The 23,436-nt window shown below is 43.3% G+C and overlaps 1 protein-coding gene across 10 annotated transcripts in view; it reads right to left on the bottom strand.

Annotated features, from left to right (window-relative positions):
• PTPRT (protein tyrosine phosphatase receptor type T) overlaps nt 1–23,436 on the bottom strand; it is a 450,746-nt gene that overhangs the window by 155,086 nt on the left and 272,224 nt on the right. For all 10 annotated transcript variants that reach the window (XM_038158539.1, XM_038158540.1, XM_038158545.1 and 7 more), the window contains exons 8-9: nt 3,254–3,550; nt 1,884–1,993 (exon numbers count right to left, since the gene is read on the bottom strand). In XM_038158539.1, coding sequence (XP_038014467.1) covers nt 1,884–1,993; nt 3,254–3,550 — 407 coding nt within the window. The remainder of the gene's footprint in view (nt 1–1,883; nt 1,994–3,253; nt 3,551–23,436) is intronic.

Here is a 23,436-nt window from a genome sequence, read left to right as displayed (position 1 = left end):
GGAGGTGAGGGGGAGTAGGAAAAGGAGGAAGAGTTTGAATTCACCTTGACTTCTCTTTGTCTCCAGCTGCCAAATATGCAGAGAGTCATTATCAGAAAAGAAAAATTTGTTTGTGCCTCCACTGAGACTCGAGGAATGATATGACTTCAGGGGCAAAGGCACTGTCATGATGCATCACAACCCTGCAGGCATTAAAGTGTCTCATGCAGCTGCTCTGCCACAAAAGCTACTCAGATTGCTGAAGTTCTTTCAACAAGCTGAGCCCAAGGCAATATTTTAGTAAGAAACTGTTTCTTTAAAAATTTAAAGGAGTTATTTTTGTATCATTTGCATCATTTGACTTGGGTCATTTTAAGTATGTTCTGTTACAGGTCACCTGTGTTGCCAGAAAAAAATGAACTTGTAACATTCTATTCAGATTAATTCCTTTAAAACACACCCAATTCCTTACACAGACACCCTCAAAGACCATGAAATTACGAGGGCTGGTTCTATTTTAGCACTGACAGATGATTTGCACCCTGCAAGCATTTCTGTAGGTGTCTCAACAGTGACCAACAATGACTCCAGACCTAGTCAAGGGTTTCAGCCTGGCTGAAATGACACTAAATTAGCAAGAGGAAATTCTGTTCATCTGCTTTGTGCTGCTGTATCAAACTCAGTCTGGCCTTTGTGATCCAAATGATGACCTAAAAGTGAAGTTACAGGAGAATGTTTCCATTGCTCATTCTGGAATGTAAGATCTCAGTGATGTTAAACCTGCTTCATTGTTCCCATTTGACTGTGACAGAGAGCCAGTGCTGGTAAGGACATCTGGGAGTGACATATCACAGGACACCCTGCCCCAAAGGGAGAGGCTGGATGGGAAGAGGAAAGAGGCAGAACCTCATCGGCTGTGGCAGAGCTGCTTCTTGCACCTGTGGCTTTTCTAAAGTGAGTTTGTACAAAAAGCACAAAAGAGAGAGTGAAATATTGGTTCTTACTCCTCTGTGTCAGAAAATGCTGCACAAGCCACAGTGAGGGGTTTTATGTCACCATAAAACCAAAATTGTTTTTTCTTTCTCTAATCTTACAGAGGTAAATACTGAACCCATAAACTGGGCTCAGCCAGTACTGGTGCATCACTTTCTGCTATTTAATCCAAGTGCCTTTACCTTCTCTTGTAGGACTGTATTTCATTTCACATGATCCCCTGAAGAGTCTCTCCTGTTACATTCCTGTTCCACATATTTGGGTGTACATGGCATTATGGAGAGTTTCACCAGGAGCACATGGCAGCGGTAACACTTCACAAGAAGCACCACCTCTGATAAATTCTATAATCACATTTAATTGTTTGTTTTTCCTCCAGCACAGGATGGTCAGCAATCATCCCATAACCTGCTCTACTTTATCTGTCATCAGAGAAATTCTTGGGATGGACAAATATTATCACTGAAATGTTCAAAAAGAGGTAAGAGTTGATGGTTGCATCCTGCTGATATTGCCAGGCAGTGCTGTGACAGGTGGAAGGCAAAGAGGAATCAGTTACTGTGTGTAGGTACAAAACCTAGCAGTGTTTTACCTCAAGAAGAAAAAAAAAAAAAAAAAAAAAAAAGGAAAGCAAACAGACCTTGGAGCTACTGCAAAAGGAAACAGGGCACCTGAGACATGAGGAAATGTGTGGCTCTCAATTTGCCACAAATATTGGAAAGAAATCTTTCTCTTTTTTGAACTGGGAAATTTTTTCAGTGGTAGCAACAGACTATCTTGAAGATTCCTATCTATTTTAATCAGGCTTCTTTTAGCACCTGCTGAGATCTCTCAGAGCTCAGGATTGGCTTAAACAAACATGAAAAGGGCCCTGTGGCATGTATTCCTTGACAACAATCTGTTCTTCTCACCTCATAGAGTGTAATGATGCCATTTGTCTCATTTGGAGGCTTCCACTGAACGTAGATCTTCTCTTCAAAAGGTCCTCCTTGGATAGATTCCAAGGGAACGGGTCCAGGAACTGCAGGGGGGAAAGAACCCAGACAAACTGTGTTAAAAACTCCACCAGCTCCAGCTGCACACACATGAGACACCAAAAGGCCATCAGACACGAGGCGGAGTGTTAAAAATAAATAAATAAAATTAAAAATTAAAATCCCTCAAGGCACTACCATTACCAAGGTACTATCAATGTGAAAGGCTTATTTTTCAACTTTTGGTTCAAATAACAATACTCTAATGTAACCACTAAGTGACAAATAAAATCAGAATCCATGAAAATATGATGCTAATTTCAGTGTGATTTTATTCCAGTACAGCAGAGCAGCAGCAGGGAATTTAATTTGTCCTTCTCCGCCCACACAAGAGCAGAACTCTTCACCTAAACAGCCAGAGTGCACCTTGGCATGGAGATGCTAAGGGGCTGCACACCTTTATCCATAGGAAAGATTGATTTGCTTAGTAAAGTAACAATGCAAGATTTATATTTCATTACAGCTACAAGGCCAGCTCAAAAAAAATCCACCTACTCCAGCAAAATGTTAATGCCATGGGAGATAACCAAATAAATGCACTCCCAAGCCTGTCTGATAAAAACCCTGCTCATTTTTCTGAAATATCTGCCATCCTTTTGTGTCTCCCCACGTGATATATGGGGCTGGAGGAGCCACTTTCAGCTGAGAGAAACTTAGGACAACAACTTGTACAGCCCAGGCAGAGGAATTTAGTCCTTGGTCTGAAATAGCTCAGGTGGGATAATAACGGGTTGAAGCTTTCCATCAATTCCTCTAGAAAACTGTTCTTTTATATCCACAACCGTTCTTTTATACCCACAATTAATTTTGCTTCTGAGATCTCTATAAAATGTGACGTCCAGAAGATCACCTTTAAGAAAAGCTACACTCTGGAAAACAAGGAACTATAATTTTTTTTGGGGATGCCTTCTTTTGTGTGAAGGCACAAGAAAAATCAATAAATACCAGGATTGCCTTTGCCCATATGACATAGGAAGCTGCTGGGTGGTTCAGAACACCAAGACTTAAACCTAGAGCTCTTTAACAGCTTCTCAGACTGGTGTCTGTCATGCCCAAGCACTTCAGGGACCTTTGCCCTTTCATGATCACGGCTGTGAAATGGAAATCATCTAAACCTACAAGTTTTACACTCAAAACACACTGTCCAGAGAAGCTGCACCAGTCTTGTGGGACAGAGGGTTATGTTGTTATTTAGAACTTGAAGACGAGTCTTCCCTCAAAACCCAACCAACCCCACCACAACTCACCATCCTCCTCAGTCTGCACCACCAGCTCCTCGCTTTCCATTCTGCCCTCGGGGTTGGAGAGGGCCAACCTCAGCCTGATGGTCATGAAGGGCCGGAGCCCCCGCAGGGTGTAGTGGGAAGAAGTCTGGATGAGCTCCTCTGCCTCGAATTTCTGCTGGTTGAAGGTGTACTGGTAGTGCACGGTGAGGTTGTAGCTGTGGCAGCGCGTCACGGCGTAGCCGAAGGGCTCCCACTGCAGCGTCAGCTGCCGCGAGCGGATGTCCACCACCTCCACGTTCTGCGGCCCGTGCACAGGGTCTGGGGAGCAGGAGAAGAAATAGACACACAATTTGATGTTTAATCAAGGCAGCCATCCACTAACATGCTTCATTCCATGTGTGAGTGTCCCAGCACCCTGCAGTTCTGGATGTTTTTGTCTGTACGATGTATAAAGTGGTTGGGAAATGAACATCGAATCCCAAGCTGCATTCTGGAACCTGAGTTTTGCCTGGAAATTTCCTGTCACAAGACCCAGAACAGTGCTTATGTGAAAGATGATGCTCACTTCCAAAAATTTGAAAAATTTGGTTTATTAAAACCTTATCAAAAATACAACAGAAGACTGAATAGAGAAAAAGTTGGCATGGGGAGCAAAAGATTTTCCCTACCATGTGCTCATCCACACCATGGAGGTTTCACGTTTTAACCCTTTATCCCCTCCCAAAGTTCTGTCCATCAACTCCTTCTTCGCTGTCCAGTGATGGAGTTCCCTTCCTTACATCTTGATTGGAGGTCAGGTGCTGTCATAGTAATGAGCCAACCCTCCCAAATGTCCCAAACCCAGGCCACCCCTGGTAACAACACAAGGGGGTAAAGTGTAACTAGAAGTCTAACAACATGTATACAGGATATTTGCCTTTAATTGTGAGAGTCAATAATGGTATTTCTCATCTATCACAGCTGTGCTCCTGATTCCTGTGAAATCTCACTGAGTACGACAGTGGCAACAGGATGCTGTTGCAGTAAGGTAGAAAAATCATAAAGAAAGGCTTCACAAAATCAAACCTGCTCTCTGAGAGTCAGTGGCTGGCCTTGTCAGAGCTAACATTCTGTGAGTTCCCATGTGAAAGCAATCCTGGTGTGAGCAGTTCATTAACATAACAATCTATTCCTGGGTAAAAAACAACCAGCACCTGTATAAACTGTTTTTACACTGTTAGATAGAAAAATGAAAACTATCTCTCACAAACAACTTTTCCTGCATGTATGCACCAGAGGTTTGAGTGACCAATCAATACAGGATAACAACTTGTTACTAACCAATAAATGAATGGGCAAGCAAGCTCCTGACCAACTGGAGTCACACACGAGGTCTGTAAAGCTGTATAAAAAGGAGTTATGTGAATAAAAAATGGCTTATTTCTGCCATGAAGAAAATGGCTTCCCATGTGATTTATTCCCATAGGATTCCATCAGGTGAGGGGTGAGGAAGTTGTGCTTTCTTCATTCTTACAAAGAAATAAATTAAAAATAATAGTAGCTGATGGCCTGCTTGACAGTGCTTAATGACCTTGGTGAGTCCATCCCTAAGTGATGCAAACACACAGGAAATGGCCCCTGGGGAAGGAATGAATTCAAGTCTCTCAGCTTTGAATTCAGCTCCATGGCCCCTACCCTCCTGCCACCTCCAAACCCACCCTGCTCACACTGAAGCCCCAGAGTGAAAGAATCAAGTCTCAGGGATCAGCTGCTGGATTTCCAGCATCCTGGATATTCTGCCATTGAGGTGTACAGGCAGATCCTTCCACTCCTGAGCATGTTTTCTGAGTCATCTCAAGCTGCTGCCAATAAAAGTTTAATTTCAGATCATCTCCATGCCTTGGTCCCATCAAAGTTTCTTTGCTCTTTATTATTCTTTCTACAGTATCTGGCTGAGGTAAACTTTGAATATTCATGTGGAGGAATCATTTTCACCTGCTGTTCCTTAATTTATTTTTAACAGCCTAACTCAAATGCTCTGACTAGACTCTGCCCTTTATATAAAATATAAATGCATGTGCCACTAGACATGTAGATATAAAGGATGAAGGATGACTGAGTAAAATCAGTGTTTGAGATAAGTCAGACCATAAAAATTCTACAGATGTCAGGGTTTGTTTATCTGACATTTCTCCAACTTGTATTTGCTCTTTTGCTCAATACATATCTGAACAAGGTAATCAGAAAATACATAATTTCACATTAAGTTTCTTAATTTATAGCACAATTCAGGGTTCTTCCCTCTTCTCCCAGTCTCTCACAACTTCAACCTACGAAAAAAATGTTTTCATGGGAACAAAAAAGTTGGAAGGATTCCTGAATACCAGTCACACCTCTTTGAGAGATAATTAAAGTGTAAAAAACCCTTCTAGTAATTCTTGAAAGTAAAGCATGCACCAGCCATCCTGACTTCAATCTACTCATGCATAAGCAGAAAATACATTTTAACAACCTGCACATTCTGTATTACTGCTAAAAATCCCCTAAGGACTGGCAATGGGAAAGTATTTGCATCTTTTTATAGATATTCACATGTGCAGACACTTTGGCAATGGGATGGATATTAAAAGACCAGGGGTCTAAAGCTAGCAAATGTTTTAGGTTTCCCTACAAATCGTGTCAATCCCTCAACATCCAGAAAACACCTCCTAAAAGTGAGTCCTTGACTCTGTGTGTCAAACAAAAAAGGATTAATTTTGAAATTAGGAAAATTTTATGCATGAATATACACATATATACTTAGCACGAGGTGCTAAACGTTCATTTTCTATAAATCCCTGAAGTTTATGTTTCTGCAGATGAATTGTACAGATAAATTAGGTCAACAAAAGAATGGTTCTCTGAAAATATTCAGCTTCTGAAACAGCAAAGGTGATCCCAAGCCTCATTCCAAGATGCATTCAAAGGAAAGAAAAGCAAAAGCAAATGCAGCTATTTGCCCTGCTGAAGTCTGAATCACACCAAGCCCTCAACTGCAGAGTCCAACTCAGAATGTGGCTGAGATGAGGCAAAACATTTCACAGAAATGCAGTAAGGCAGCTGAAAATGGCAATTCACCACCATGGTAATGTTATACTGCCTCTATTTTATTGTTTTTAACTACAATTATTGGCCTTAAATCAGTCATGTTATAGAGTGAATCAGCAATTAGAGGGTGTTTGGTTAATGGATGTCAGATGTTCTGACTGTACCTGTGACTAAGGAACAATCTGATCATCACCTCACCAAGTCATCTGCCCAAAGCTGGGTAGGGAAGATTTCCTGCAGTTTTTAGCTTCCTTTCTCGTCCTGTCCACATGTGTCCTTTCCTTTCCTACCCCAGGCTCTAAGTGCTAGAAGATTCTTGCAACCAGCTTCTAATTTTGCTCAAAGCTTTGCTGTAAATGCTGTAAGCTGTGTTACACACACAGAGTTTGAAACAGCCTCTGATTGAGTAACCAGCCTGTGAACCATAGATGAGTTTGGTTACAAAGCAAGAAGGTAAAATCCACAGTGCAGACCCCACCATACTGCATTTTTCCCAAGAACCATCTGTTCTCAGGCTGACAGTCCTAAACCAGGTCCCAAATATTCATGTCCTGAGGTGTCCCTGGCTACAAGTGTAGAGACAGATCTGGTGGTCATCTAGATCCTTAAGTAGAGGGAGAATAAGTAAGTAAAAACAACTTAAATTTTAGTTTCAAAGAGGGAGAAACCAAACTGGAATTAAATCAACAACTAGAAGCTGGCCCTGGAAAGCTTTATATTCTCTCCAGTTTTCTTCTCTTGGTTTCAATCTCCTTTTTTTTCTGAGTACTGAGACTATATAATTTTGAAAGTGTTTTCTGTTGCCACACTGATTTCCTCCACAGCAGAAGCCATTGAATCCTCCTTTTCCAGGATGAGATTTTGTACTGTTGTTTCTAAAGGGCAGTGGTCCTACTGTCCTCTCTGTATAATTCCTTCCGCCTGTTAGCTCTGTGAGTATTCAGTCTCAAAAGGTCTGTAGCTATTCCTGGGACCTGTCTAACATCACCTTTTTTGTAATGTTTTCTTCCAAAAGATAAGCAAAATTTATAATTATGTACAATGGTAGTGCTGATATTTGAAACTGGACAAATGTCTCCATTTCTGTATTCTTGGAATGATAGCTTCCAAATAATGCAAGAAAATATCTGAAAAGTAGTAACTTTGCACTTGGCTAGTGGAATAAAAGCTGCTAACACATATCTCAGCTTCAACTATTCAAAGATACCCACCAAAGCAAGACAGAAACAGACCAGCCCAATTTGAATACTTAGGAGATCTGATCTTGGTATAAACTGAAGTACCTGATCTTGGTGTACCCTGAAGTAACATTTTCTGTGTGTCCTAAGAGCTTGGGGAAAGAAAAAAGGACAATTTTAAGAAGCTTTAGCAATGAACCAGCTGCCACAGATCTGAAACGAGACTTGGACCCACGCAAGGAAAATTGCAGTTTCTGGGATTTCACTGTGCAAATGCTGTATTTTTATTTCAGCCTGGTTGAACCATTAATTACATTTGGAACGTTCACATCAAAGTCAAGGACTGAACAGTGTTTTTTAATACTTCATCACCCACTGATGCTTTGCTACCTTTCATTACTCTGGTGGGCTGCGGAAAACACTCAGCAGCCAGGAACCTTTCTGGAATCCTTGGGATGTGCAAGTCTGGAGGGGTCTGGAACTCAAGTCCTATGAGGAATGGCTGAGGGAACTGGAAAGGGGCTCAGCCTGGAGAACAGGAGGCTCAGGGGGGACCTTGTGGCTCTGCACAAGTCTCTGACAGGAGGGGACAGCCAGGGGAGTTAGGCTTTGCTCCAGGGAACAGGGACAGGAGGAGAGGAACGGCCTGAAGGTGCACCAGGGGATGTTAAGATTGGATATGAGGAAAAAATTCTTCACAGAAAGGATGGTCAGGTGTTGGAACAGGCTGCCCAGGGAACGTTTAGAGTCACAGTCACTGGAGGGATTTAAAACACATTTAGGTGTAGAGCACTTAGGTACATGGTTTAATAGGGGGCTTGGCAGTGCTGGGCCCACACTTGGACTTGATCTTAAAGGGCTTTCCAACCTAAATGATTTGATGATTCTAGTGGCCTGAATGAAACAAACCCTCCAGTGATCCTTCAGTGGAATCTGTGTTCTCAGCCATTGTTGAGCAAACAATGTCCAGAGACTGCTTTTCCTGCATCAGAATTTCACAGAAAAGCTGACAAAAGTTGGCTTTTGAGGCCAGTTTTGCTCATTCCTTACTGAGTGTCATGGAGCTCATTTTGTTCTCAGCCCTCCTCTCTCTCAAGGTGAGGCACAGAAGAGAAGAGGGTGGTTTAGATTATCAATAACAATTGTCAGAGCTCTGTAACCCTCCACCAGGGGAAGAACAGAGAGGAGAGGAAGCTGTGGGGGGACACTGGGGTTTGAACACAGAGCTCAAGTCGAGCAGTGAAGTTAAACACAGACATTCAACTGCTGCCCCAGGGTTAAGTACCTGCTGCAGGAGCCTAATTGCAAGAAATTGCTGCTGTCAGTAAAGACATGACAGCGACTGGAGATGTCCCTCCTCATCTGGGGCCCTGTGCCCGTGTCCCCTGACCCTATGGAGAGCAGCAGGCAGAGTTTATTAGCAGTGCACTGATTAAATTCTGTTTCCCAGCAGCAGGTTACAGAGACTGAGAATGCACAAAGGGAAGAAAAAGGAGCGTGGCATGAGCAGCAGCTTTGTGTGAGTCCTGAACTGATACATTCAGATACAGAAATAGAGAAAACAGGTGTAACTAGAAATTCAGTCTTCATCTCTGCACACCCACACTGAGGTCATCACCCCAACCAGCACAGGCCATCCAGAATCTGGGCACCACAGTGAAGTCCCCAGCCCTTTCTCTAGGCAGACTGGGAGGAGATAGGGAGAAAATTGGGTGCACTGGTAGCTGGTAATGCCACCAAAACCTGTGCTCTCCCAACTACCAGCACGGTACAGCCTCTCTCTGTAGCCCAGGAAAAATTTTAATTCATTTTAATTTACAAAATATAAATTTGGCAGCATCACAGAGTGGTGGAGAAGTGCACAGAATATTTCACTCCCACAATAAATTGAAAGAGTGGACATTTTTCAAGCAACAGCAACAAAACTCATAATTACAGAGTCTCTGAAAGGCTTGGGTTGGCAGGGACCTTGAGGATAATCCTGTTTGAACACCCCTACCATGAGCAAGGACACCTTCCTCTGGAGCAGGGTGCTGCAAGCCCCACCCAGCCTGGTGTGCAACCAGCAGTTAGAAGGTTTTCTTTGTGTTTTTCAAATACAGTGTTCTTGGTCTGCAGATGGAAAACCAAACTGAAATGTGTCCAACAATGATTTTATTCAGGCTGTAAGATAAAAGCTGAAGCTTTCTTTATCTCCCCTTTATTCCCCATCCCTCATCTTCCTCCCTTAATTTCCACAGGAAGAAACAAGTCTAGAGAAACATGTCTACTATCAAAAAATGCAGCAAAGCAAAGAGAGCAAAAATAATCCAGAGGTTTACCTTAAATGCAAAATTCACAGGTGTGTGGTGGCTCAGGGTAAACCCAGCCCCTCCACAGCGTGTGCTGCTCATCTCATCAAAGAGATCCTGTCAGAGGAATTGTCCCTCAAACACCTTCCACAGCCTTGTCCCAGGCACAGCCATCTCTGAGTGATGGACAACTCTGCCCATGCCTCGAGTGCAGTGTGTCCTTCTGTGACAGTTCCTCTGCTGAGCCTCACAGCCTTCAGCTGCTGCCCAGCACATTTCAATGCCTCTGAGCCAAAATGTGGGGTAAATACCTTTTCAGACATGACAGATGAAAGCACTGATTAAACAGAGTTCACCAGTCTTGCAGTGCTGTGAAAGTGTTTTGGCTTTGCCCTTCTCTGAGGAAAGAGCATCTCCCTAATATTTGGATCTAAATTTGCTTTATTTTAAACCACTTCAGCTATCATCTCTGGTCCAAAGGCAGTGCAGACAGAGCTGAAAGTAGGCAATTATACAAAAAGGGGTGTTCTGAAATACTTGCAACAGAGAAAAGAGAAGAAAGGAGTGAGACTGACACAATAAAATCACCAGAGAACAAACAACATGTTTGTGAGGCCTTCAATCACTACAGCCCAAATCATGAACAAAGAAATAGGTGTCATTACAGCTGATAAACTAAACAAGGCTATTTTAGGGCATTCTCTGAGCAATAAAGAAAAAGGAATGCTGCCACACTATTACAAAAGAAATAGGAAATAAGTTAGATAATGGAGTATGTGGTTAAGTAAGCCAGGGACTGAGCTCTCTCCACAACTAACATTATCATTTTAATTCAGTTAACTGCAAATCCTCTTCATTTTTTATTGATCTGGTTTTGTTTCAGTTGCAAATTTTAGTTGAAAGACACCCAAGATTCGAAAATATCTATAAAAAAAGAAAAATATTTGACACATTACAAATCCCATAAAACATCCTCTAATCCCAGACTTCTACTTTGTTAAACAGAACCAAACAAAACAAATTTAAAACAACCCCAATGCCCTTAGTGGATCCCAGATCTATCTGGACCCCTCCATTTGTGACAAAATGTGCCTGTCACACTCCCAGACCAAATCCAGGGGCTGGCCAAGGGCACAGGGAAAGCAGAGGCTGCGCAGAGCAGGACCTGAGCTGCCAGCACAGCCTTCCCAGCACTGCTACAGCCTGAGCTGAGCTGCCAAAGCTCCACTTGTAAACAACTTCAAGATAATTAAGCACTGCTTTTTAAAAAAGGTTTATTAGCATCTATTTAAAGGAAATTTTTTCATTATATTATGAAATGGCAAAATGAGAGCTTGCTTTCTTTTATACCCCAAACCTGTTGTGCCCTAACACACTTAAAAAATAACAATTTAAAAGAACAATAAAGGGTAATTACTGATTTTATTAAAAATATCTATCATGGATCCACATAGCGGTGGCATTCCATGGCTGGGAACAAAATGTGCATTACTGAGCATTTTGATGATTAAATACAACAGCTTAATTAAATATGCTAATGAAAGTGAGATTAGAAAGCAGGTAAACCACTGGTTTTTTGCCAGCCAAAAGTAAAAAATCAGATTTTACAAATTTATTTCATTATGCATCAAAAAAATATTTATTTTAACTGTTTGTTATATAATACATACATGCATTTATTTTTATTATCTCTTCCTCTGTGTGCTTTGCTCAAATGGTCTAAGTGGAGGAGACTGAGAGTAACACAGAATCTAGATCCTGACAAAACATAAATTATCGCTATAAAATAAATAAGTTAATCAAAATAGTGAGTAAAAGAGAGGCTTCCTCTACAGAGGCTGTTCAGTTATTCTGAGCAGCAGAAAAAAGCATTCTTCTTTAAGTCATGTTTTCTCTCATTTGTAACTGTGGGTTCTTTTAATGTCGTGCAAGCAGCAAGAGAAATTCTCAGTATTCCTTCAGAATCATGTTCTTCAACAACAAATACATAAAAAATTAAAATATACCCAGTTCTGCTTGTTGATCTGGCAGAAGGAGCTTCTAAAGTTCATGAAACAGTGTCTTTGAGAGCTCTACTGGAAGAGCCAAATTGTCCTAAACCTCTTGAGCTCTCGACAGCACATCAAGGGAGGTGACCCAGCCCTGGGGACACCTCTGGCTGCTGTGCCCAGCTCTGGCTCCTCAGCACAGCAGGGCCAGCAGCTCCTGGAGCTGGGGAAGGGCCTGGAGCATCTCCGTGCCCAGGAAAGGCTGAGGGAGCTGGGGCTGCTCAGCCTGGAGAGGAGCCCCAGTGAGAGGGGCCTCAGCCCTGGCTGGCCCTGGCTGTCCTTGGGTGTCCCCCTCTGTCCATCCCTGTCTGTCCCTGGGTGTCCCAGTCTGTCCCTGTCCATCCCTGTCTGTCCCTGTGTCCCCCTGTCCGTCCCTGTCTGTCCCTGTCCATCCCTGTCCGTCCCTGTGTCCCCCTGTCCATCCCTGTCCATCCCTGTCCATCCCTGTCCGTCCGTGTGTCCCCCTGTCCATCCCTGTCCGTCCCTGTGTCCCCCTGTCCGTCCCTGTGTCCCCCTGTCCATCCCTGTCCATCCCTGTGTGTCCCTGTCTGTCCCTGTGTCCCCCTGTCCGTCCCTGTGTCCCCCTGTCCATCCCTGTCCGTCCCTGTGTCCCCCTGTCCGTCCGTGTGTCCCTGTCCGTGCCTGTCCGTCCCTGTGTGCCGGGCTCAGAGCAGGCCCGGGCTCTCTCCAGGCCCAGCGATGGCCCCAGAGCCACGGGCAGGGCCTGAGCCCGGCAATTCCCCTGCCCGGGAGGCAGAACTGCTGCCCCGGGCAGAGCCAGCCCTGAGCAGAGCCCAGAGAGGCTCTGGGGTCTCCTCCCTGGGCTATTCCAGAGCCACATGGACACACTGCTGTGCCCTGTGCTCTGGGATGGCCCTGCCTGAGCAGGGAGGTGGCACCAGATGAGCCCGCCGTGGTCCCTTCCAACCTGACCCATCCTGGGATTTATTAAAGTATGCATTAAAAAAGTTCAGAAGAATCAATCATAATAGATTAAAAATAAATCCAAAATTACTGGAAAGCGCTGCAGAGAAAAGGAATACAAAGGATGAAAAATTCCTCTGTACATCACAGACAAGGTGGGAAAACACTCAACAGAGGGACCTTGCCTAACAACAGCCTGCATTCTCACTATGTCTAATGGAAGCACTAGCCCTTGGCTTTCATGGTGCTTCCCAAAAGAACACAAAAATAAAAAGACAGTGCCAAGCTTTCAACACTCAATTAAGATTTAGGATGTCACTCAAAGGAGGCAGAAAGCTGTTTTTGTCTGGCGACACTCAGTGAGTAGATCTGCCTCATTCATTGTTTATGTTCCCAATCAGGGCACACTATCTGTATTAAAGAGAACAAGACACGGAATGGAAACCTCACAGCCTGGGGAAGTGTGAGGTACCAGTGTGCTCATCAAAATAAATTCTCCTGTGAGAGCAGTTTATTGATTTGTGTATTTGACTCTCTTTGGGATTATTGTTCAATTACTTTTATCCTCTGAGATGAAAGCAGCTGAATGTAACATCAAAGCAGATAAAAAGTCGCATGTTTCAAATTTTCTTTCAAATCTCCATAACATCCATTACAGATACAATTTTCAAGAGGGTCCTCTGAGAGCAACAGCAGAGGGTAACTCCATCAGACATACAGCTCCCATCTGTATTTCCCCTAATTATTCTGGCTGGAGCATATTCCCTGGAAAACACATTATTTATCCTTGAGAAGTGACAGTCTGCAGAAACTGTCTCCTCTTTACCAGGTGATCTGCTTGCTATTTTTTGATATGATTAGTGATTTATCAGCACTTAAAATTGCAAACACACAATTTCCACCTCTAGCCCGGCTGAGGTTAGAACATGGTGGTGAAGAGACAGAGAAAGTCTCATTTTGCTGGTTGCATTCATTCCTCACTACAGGTTTTTCATGCTCTGCTTGCAAGAAACCCCCACCCAAACAAAACAAAACAAAAACCCACAAAAACCAAACCGAACAAAAAAACCTCCCAAACAAACAAACAAATAAATAAAAAAAACCACAAAACCCCAAAGATATTTTTGATAGTCAACCCTCTATTTTCACTTTGGGACATGGACTCTCATCATTTTAGTTTGCTGCACGTCACAAGTAGTGCAGCTCCTGGGATCAGGCCGTCTCTCCCCTTTTGAGAGGCAGGTGTAGCCAGCAGTTGCCTGGTGCTCCTCTCATTCACAAGGTGAGCTGTGCTGTGCAGTCACCAGGCAAAACTGGCCTCAGTTCCTCAAACATGAAAAGGCATACTATTGCAAGTTTAGAATCCTAGCAGGGTAATTTTATAATGTATAAATAACAAAATTTATAAATTATATACATGTATAAATTATAAACTGGGATAATGGTTCCTGTGCTCTGTGTGGCAGGGACATTCAGACCACAGTTCAGCACAGCCCTCAGTCTAAAAACTCATCACAGGTGACCTCAGTCACAGCCACAGCCCCACTACCAGCATGAACATGAACTTTGTTAAAGCTCAACACGAAGTAAAACGATGAATTTAAATACATAATTGCACTCCCAGTTTGCATTTTTGACCAGCTGCTGTTTACTCAGCTCTAAGACACGAACAGGTCAGTGCTCTCTGCACTCTGAGGGCAGCCCTGCACTCTTCCCTGCACAGATGTGAGCAAGGCTGGGCTTTGAACTCCCAGGGGCATCAGGGTTAGCCAGACATGGGACCAGAAAGCCACCAGGCAGAGATGGAGGGCAGGAGTTCCAGCCCATTGCAGCTGGATTTTTTCTGCATTTGAGCCATTCATCTGCTCTGGAACTACTTTTTTCTTTTGCAAGAGAGTGTTGTAAAAATCTTTGCAAAGCTGTTTCCAACCAGCCTGTAAAGCACATTGGTTTTCTTTCAGCGATGCAATTACAAGGAGAAGGCAGTCATGAATATTAGTGAACTTTGAAATATTGTTTCTAGGGGCAATAGATTTTACCCAAAGGGATATTAGTGCTCCACCTCAACATTACAAAAAAACACTTTAAAACTTACAGCAATACATTTCAAGTCCATTACCATGCGTTTTCAAATGTCATGCCTTGAATGTGACAGTCAAATTCCTGAATCAATCAGCCAAATGGAATTATTTCACTCAGAAATTATGTGAAGAGAAAGTAGCAAAAAGCAGTAAAAATGTAGAATAACTTTATGCAGTAACTTAAGCAACTGAACAGGCTCCTTGGTGAAATGAGGAGCAACACACTCTTTGTGTCTGCTTTATAGGATGATGAACTGCAGAACACACTGGGGATTTTTTTCTGTAGTAGAACAAGGTTTGGGGTTTTAATTTATGATCTGTCCCATGAGTAGTGCCTGGGAATTTGCAGGGAACAGCAGGTGCCTGGGCACAGCTGGGCACCACCACACACAAGGGGCAAATCCAGCCTGTGCCAGCTGCAGTGTGTCTGCAGGCTTAGCCTGCATCTACATTTGTGCTGTTATGCTCTTCCTCAGCTAAATTTTCCAATATCTTCATTAATCCATATGGAAAACAGGCCCAGCCCAGCTACTCCAGTCAGAAATCCTGCTCTGGAGCATCCTAGTACACCAGTTTAACTCATGCCAATGGCATGGCATATTCTGCCCTCTGCAATAAAGAATTAGAGCTTTGGAACCCTTTTTGTCCCGCCGACATCCCATTATCCCAGGACATGTTCAACATAGTCACAAGATGGGTGGCACTGGTGGCTTTCAGGCACAGGAGTGACTGAATTCAGCAAATCTCACTGCCCTCCATCTCTGCTTGGGTGCTCATGTTCATGCCTTCTGTTTGTTTTACTCTCCAGCACTTCCAGACAGGAGAGATTTTCTTTCTGGAGCCTCAGATTAGTGGTGGTACTTTCCATGTGGAAGACAGGCAGTGTATAAGATCAATCAGGATCAAGGATCATAAATTTCATTTCTTCCTCCAATGCTCTCACAATTTCAGTGGGGTGAGAGGTAATTAATCCACATCAGCCAGTGCTGGTGAAGCACCTTGTCCAAAAGCAAACATGATATAATCCAGTGATCAGATCCTGGGGGAAAATGGCTGATGGATGGAGAAAGAGCTGTCTACCTTTATTTTCTTATTTCCATTGGAAAATGAAGGCCAAATAACATCCAGTAAAGTATAAAAATACACTCCTGTATTTCCAAATGCCAGCAAAAAATAATCTTCTAAGTGTAGCTGGAAAAAAAAAGTGTCTTTAGTTTTCAAAGTCAACCATAGTTGTATGAAAAGAAGATTTTATGTAATAATGGGTAGCAATATAAGGCAATGAGATTTGATAGTGTCAGAGAGAGTTTCCTATTGCATGAATTGACATGCAAATGTTAAAAAAAACCTGAGAAAACAGTTTGAAGTAAGTTCCAATTCATAGCAGGTGCATTAGGCACAGCTCAGACACTCTGAGTGAACTAGGCTCTGATGAACTTCTTTTCTGGCTTCTTGTTCCACATTAGAACCCTCCATTTTTTATTTTTGCAGTGATTTGTAATGCTGCAGGAGGAAAGCCAGAGGCTCCCATCCCCAAATATATCAGACAGGAAACCATGGGACCCAAGATGCTCATTTTAAATGAGAACCAAAATTTATATACTTGGCTCAGTAGATGACCTTTGTCATTACACTGACACAGAAGAGACTTATGTTAAATAACCATGCTGAGCATCAACTATTTGGAAATGAAAGCAAAACAGAAAGAGTGGTCCTTTCTCACACTGGGACTATGATGGGATATCAGAGTTTGATTTTCACACTTTGTACTCATGACTGTGCTGCCTGGGCATGATAAAGATGATCCCAGGAATGTGTATTTAATAGGAAGCCAACTGGGCACATCAGAGTTAATTAAGGAGTTAAAAATCCTGAGAACAGTTCTAAGTTATAGATTACCCAGAGAGCACAAATCTCTTTATACACTCCCATAGCAACTCCTGCCCAAGTTAATGTTATTATACAGGGAGCAGCATAAGGAGATTTCTGTACCAACTCAGAGCACTTTAACTTCAATTTTTGTCAAAGGTATTACTGCAACAAGACTTGCAGTTGGCTGGGATAAATTAATCAGAGTCAGTTTGAATAAGCCATGCCCTCACAGGCTGCCTCATCAGAGGAATGTGACCAAGCTCCAGAGAGCAAAGCAACAACCCTGGCACCATGCAGGGTCTCCCATCTTACTGAATTCCTTCAAGCCTTTGATGTTAGGGGCTACAGATCAATAAATAACTCAATAACCCTGGGAGAACCCTAGTGCTGACCCCACAAACAAAGGGGGCCCTGTGTCAGATGCACAACAAGAAATTTGTTGTAGAATCTGAGAATCACAGAATCATTAAGGTTGGAAAGGCCCTCCAAGATCATTGAGCCCAAGTCTTGACCCAGCACAGCCAAGCCCACCACTAAAACATGCCCCTGGGGCCACATCTAAGCTCAGGTTCATGCAGAATTCCAAGCTTTAGATGGCCTGACATCCTAGCAGTTTAGTCTCAGAAAGTGTGAAATCCTGTTTTACAAGCCCATGCATAAATATATCAATTAACATTACTGTTTAATCCATTTATATCTGAAGCAAAGTGGCACAAAAATGTAGCACTGGAACCACAACAGACTTTGGGGATTGGTTGAATTTGGTGAAACTACAAAGCCATTAGGAGTTTCCCCACTGTTAAAGCAAACACAGACCTGGTCACTTACTAAAAGGGGTTCCTTCCTTTCTGTTCCTTCCTAAAGGAAGATTTTAATCTCCAGCAATGAGTGTGCAAAGCAACATGCTTGTCACCTCTCCAGTCTGCTTTATTCTTATACCAGCCTAGCTGTCAAATGCAGGGACTGTGCATCCTTAGCTGTGCAGCCACTGAAACTCCATGAATGCTGCAAATGGCACTGAATAAATTCAGTAAATACAGGGATGGTTTTCTTCCTGTTGGATCCCACTCTCCTCTGGGATATGCTTCCAACAGACAGTTTAAAGCTAGCTTGAGCAAGTCTTCACAAACAGGAGGCAATAACATCAAACAGCTAAAAACCAGAGTGTACTGTGTGTGTGCAGTCCATCAGCCAGAAAATAAGGAAGGTATGAAGAAAGAAGAAACAGAAATTAAGAACCAGAAATTCTCAGCTACAGGGGTAATACTCTTGTGAGGATAATCCTCCTGTCCAGGATGTGACAAATCCAACTTGCTAGGAGATGGCTTTGAGACAGGAAATAAAGCTGCATTCAGCTGCACTGGACAGCACATGTCTGGTGCTTCTATTATAAGCACAAATTAATACCCAGGTAGAAATAACCCGAAATCAGACTTATTTAGTTCATCAGCTGAAATGCCAGCCTTCACATAAGAATGCATTTTTGGCATTTCCAATCCTACACTTCTTTATGATAAAAAGCCAGACTTGTCATTAATCCTGGACTGCTGATGGGGCAGGGAGGGAAGCTGAGAGTGGAGCTTGCATCTGACTGCTCCTCTGCTAGCATGAGTGTCTCCTCTGCCAGCACAAGGGGAGATGTTCTGCCAGCACAGGGATGTTCCTGGCCAGCTCAGGTGTTGGGAAGGAGAAGGAGCACTCTGTGAGCACTGCATCCAGCTTGGAGGCTCCCAGCACAAGGAAGACTTGTGCCTCTTGTAACGAGTCCAGAGGAGGCCACAGAGGTGCCCCAGGGACTGGAGCCAGGCTGAGAGACCTAGAAGTGGTCACCTGGAGAAGAGAAGGCTCCAGAGACACCTCAGAGCCCCTGCCAGTGCCTAAAGAAATGAGGGTGAGGGTGGGCAGACCCTGGCACAGGGTGCCCAGAGCAGCTGTGGCAGCTCCTGGATCCCTGGCAGTGCCCAAGGCTAGGTTGGACAGGGCTTGGAGCAGCCTGGGACAGTGGAAGGTGTCCCTGCCCATGGCAGGGGTGGGACTGGGTGGGCTTTAAAGTCCCATCCAACCCAAACCATTCCATGATTCTGTGTCTGATGATAGAAACCTATGGATGTGCAGTGAGATCCAGCAGGGAGATTACAGGTATTAAGAACAGTTTGGTATGGGTTTGTATTGAGTCACTTTCTGAGCAGACAATTAATCCAGCTGCATTTGAACAATAATAATTAAAAAAAAAAGACTGCTGCATTTAAAGATTTATCCATGGACTGAGAAAACAGCTTGGATTTCAATGAGACTTTAAAAAATGTCTGCTGAGGGGTATTAACCAGACTGCTGTAATCCTGACACCGCTGTATGTTCAGATTACACTGAGAGCCCTGGCTGGGTTAGCAGCTACACTTTTTATAGGGTTGACAATGTGTCTGAAGAGCTGTTTTATTTGTATTTTCTCCCACATAATGCCTCTATTAAAATCCTTTAAGGGTCTTTTCTTAGTGTCAGGCTGATCAGATAAAAATGGTCTTAAAGGAGTGCTGACCCTGCCCCTCCCACTGTGCTCTGCTCATACTTCCCTCAGGCATAAAATTGTTTTGCTTTATTTTGTTAGAGCTAAAATGCAAGCACATCCTGGAAAAGGGCAATTACTGGGCTAAATGCAGGGCATTGATTTTGTTCAGAGCAAACTCTTATCTGTCCTCCACTACCCCAACAAGTGTCTCTAGCATTTGGAAATGCACATTTGTTCAAATATGTACATTCCCATAAGAGCTAACCATCCATGGCCTTAATGGCACCGCACCGCTGACTTCAACACCCTGGCGGGAGGAGGACATGAGCATGAAATTAGAATTAAACAGCTGGTCATAAATTCTATCTAGACCCTTCATAAACACGTGTTGCTGGAGTGCATTGCATAGTTCAGCTGCAGGAATTTCAATATCTCTTGGTCTGGTTAAGGGAATAACTGGGCAAAGGAACCAGTTGGTGTCTCTGTCCCCTTTCCCCCAGCTCAATTTCCAGCCACATTCCTGAGGACTCCCCATCTGCCTAACATTATCATTATTATGGTGGTGGCATATTCTATGTTGCTCTAAGTAATTTTCCAGCCTTAGAAGTCAGAGATTTTGGGATTGTTGTTGTTGGGTTTTCATTATTATTGCTGTTGTTTCTCCTGTGATTATTACTGTTTTCTGCCAATATGAAATGGTGTAGAGAGCAAATCCCTCCAGATGGTCAGGGAATCGGATCACCCCCATCATACAGAGATTCCTTGTGAGTATCCACAGCTGGTGACAAAAGGAGTGGCTGCTACTCCTGAATCATGAGAAAAATGGACAATCCTCACAGAATGGTTCTGAGCATCTTCACTCTAACCAGACCCATTTCACTTTGCAGCTGTGACGCTCTCAGGTTTTAAATTTCACAGGAGATTTTCTGAAGATGAGGAGGGAAGAGAAAGTGGTTTTATCTGTAAGTCTTGAGTGGAACTGAATGGATGCCACTTGGAGATCCAGGACATTTCTAATCTTCTTCTCAGGATAAGTTATAACCACCTAGGGAGCAAATGCTAACACTTCTCTGGTAGGAATATTGTTATTTTAATAGCCAAGCAGTAATTATTTTTTCTCTGCCCTTTTTTCTTGGCCTTTACTCTAAGCAGGAGGAAATCATTAACAGCTGGAAAACAACCAACCATCCAACTGGCTTTTTCAGCACTTGTTGTAGGTAGGAATATTAGATGAAAATGAGGTTAGGAATAAGGTATGCTCTTTATGTGAATTCAGTGTCATAGTAAATGAAAAAAAAAAAAAAGTGTGTCTCACCATAAATGCTGTTACAGCTTGCAGACCTGTGGTGCCAAGCTGTGGCAGTAGTTATTGGAATGCTTCAGTAACCTATTAACAGACCTTTTTCTTAAAACTCTTAGCTTTCTTTAACACACTTCCAGCAAATGGATTTCCAATAAGCATCTAGCTCCTTTCTCTTCTTTCCATTTCCAAATAAACTCTTTCAGGGCACAGTGGTGTATTTGTGTGGAAATGGCTTTGCTGAGAAATTGAAAGGTAGGATCTGGATCAGTTCCCTGCATGAGCTTTGCAATATCCCTGAAAAGTGTCATGATCTGTATTTGGTGCCCAGAGCATTGCTTAAGCTACTGAGGAGAAAACTAATCTCTTGCGCTTTCATTGGCAGCACTGTCTCATAGAGTGATCCTAATGGGGTGGAAATGAGCTCAGCTGCCTAATTCTGTTAAAAACATAGGCTTTTTCTCACACATGAATGCCCATCTACTTCCTTCTAGCCTTGCTGAAGCCATGGCAGCAAAGAATCAAGTCATAGTTGCCGAAAACAGAACATACTGCTTTTTTTTCCACTTCAGTTCTTTTTAGTTATTTATTTATTTATACACAGTAAGAAACAGCCAGTGGAAGAAACTCTATTCATGCAGAAAAAAACCCCATTCTAAAGTAAAAAAGATCTTGATGTGGACAAATGAGCTTTTCCCTAACTTTTAGGGCATGACTAACTTCCTCATTAGCAGAGTAATTTTAAATAGCGCTGTAAACCTTGTTTTTATCATCTCTATTTCACAAGCCACAGGTGAGGGCAGTGCAGCAGCAGAACCAGAGGTGCCTCCTGTCAATCCAGCTTCATCCAGCTGTGATCCATGGGCATGCAGATAATCCAAGCCCCGCCATGGGCTGCTGTGGTCCTGTGTTGGAGTTGTTGTTTGCAGTAACACAGAGCTCTGTGCCAGTGGTGATCCAAATTTCCAGATCCAAATCCAAATTTCCAGACTCCAGATCCACATTTCCCAGCTGGTGGACAACCACTCGCCTGCTCCTGCCTATGGGATATGATGGAAGCAGGCAGGTCTGTAAATAAACCTCTGCATTCCCATCTGCCTGTAAATGAGGACATCAGCAATCATGGGGCTCCCTGATGTGATTTAGTGGACATGGTGGTGTTTCATCAAAGGTTGGACTTCAGGATCTTAGAAGGCTTTTCTAACCTCAAAGATTTTATAACTGTTTTCTGCTATATAAACAATCCTCTGGGTGTACTTTTAGGTCCATTAGGGTTGACCTTCCTGTCTGTGCTCATTAAAACCAAGACCCAATTTGTTAAAGGCTCTGGAAAAGAGGAGACTGAGGTCAGACCTCATTGGGGGCTGCAGCTCCTCCCGAGGGGCAGGTTGGAGATCAGGGAAAGGGTCTTCCCCCAGAGGGTGCTGGGTACTGCCCAGGCTCCCCAGGGAATGGGCATGGCCAGAGGTTGCCAGAGCTCCAGAGGCACATGGGGGGATCCTTGGAGCTGTCTTGTGTGGAGCCAGGAGTTGGTTTGGATGATCCTTTTTGGTCCTTTCTACTCAGGATATTCTGTGATCCTATGAATTTGTTTAGTTCCAAGAAGAATGTATCCATATAGGACTTTGTGGGAAAGCCTAGAAAGGGAACAACAACACAATTTGAAGGGATAATGATCTTTATCACATCCTTCATCATTTTCCCTTTGGAAGACTACAGGGAATGTGCTCATGGCACTCCAGTCCATGCTCTGAGGGAGCTGTAGATGTTCCTCAGGCAGAAGTGGCTGTGTGAGGAGGACCCGGGCAGACTGTGGGAGTACACACAACTCATGTCCCTTGTGAGACACTTCCATGACTTCATTAAATCCTGCTATTCCTCTTGTAAGGCTGTAGCTGGGTGCTGATCGCTTGCTTTGCTATGCATGAGCTGAAAAGGGAGCTGAAAAGGATGTGTCCAGGCCTCCACATCAAACAGGGATTAGGGATAGGAAGTTACAGCTTTCTTTCATAAAATAGAGCTGAAGAGCAGGGCAATAACTTGATATTCTTTGGTGAATACTTCTGATTCTTGGGAGTTTGTTTATTTGCTTGTTTCAACCCAGAAGTTCCTCAAAGTTTAAGAAGCAAGTGGTCTCAAGTTGTCCTGGAGAATTTTTGCAGATAAAATCCATTCTGCTCTCTGCACTGGGAATGTTCACCAGCTCCTCAGCCTTCCTGGTGGAACAGTGTCTTGATCTTTGCAGAATCCTTCTTTCTGCAGTGTGGGGCATGAATCAACAAATAAACCCCATGTTTGAAACTAAAAGAGCAGAGATTTAAGTTGGATATTGGGAAGAAATTCTTCCCTAGGAGGGTGCTGAGACCCTGGCACAGGGTGCCTAGAGCAGCTGGGGCTGCCCCTGGATCCCTGGCAGTGCCCAAGGCCAGTGTCCAAGGACAGGGCTTGGAGCAACCTGAGACAGTGGAAGGTGTCCCTGCCCCTGGCACAGGGTAGAATGGGATGAGCTTTAAGGTCCCTTCCAACCCAATCCGTTCTGTTATTCCTGAATTAAATTGGAAAGTGCCAGGCTCCCGAGATGCCAGTTCCAAAATCAAATACATCAACAGTGAGGAACTTGATGGTGAAGCAGATCAAATGCAGCGCTCAGCTGCTGAAGCCTGATTCAAGAATGCTATGGATTTTCTTATGCAAGTAATCATTACATGTGCATAAAGATCCACAGGATTCAGATAGAAAACAGATCAGAACTACTTCAATAGCTTAATATGATAAGAGCCTCCCATGGAAGATAACTGCTGCAATTATAACTGTACTTTTGCCTACAATACACTGTTGCAAAAGGAACTAAGAAAATTTATGTCTGTGCTTTGAATAGAGGCACAAATTTAACATATTAGATAAAAAGTCTGTAACTGTCTTTTCTCCACATTTTGTG

The sequence above is a fragment of the Motacilla alba genome, chromosome 20 (assembly GCF_015832195.1).
Source record: "Motacilla alba alba isolate MOTALB_02 chromosome 20, Motacilla_alba_V1.0_pri, whole genome shotgun sequence".
Lineage (NCBI taxonomy): Eukaryota > Metazoa > Chordata > Aves > Passeriformes > Motacillidae > Motacilla > Motacilla alba.
Note: the sequence above shows the minus strand (reverse complement) of the source record. Positions and strands in the feature narration are given on the sequence as shown.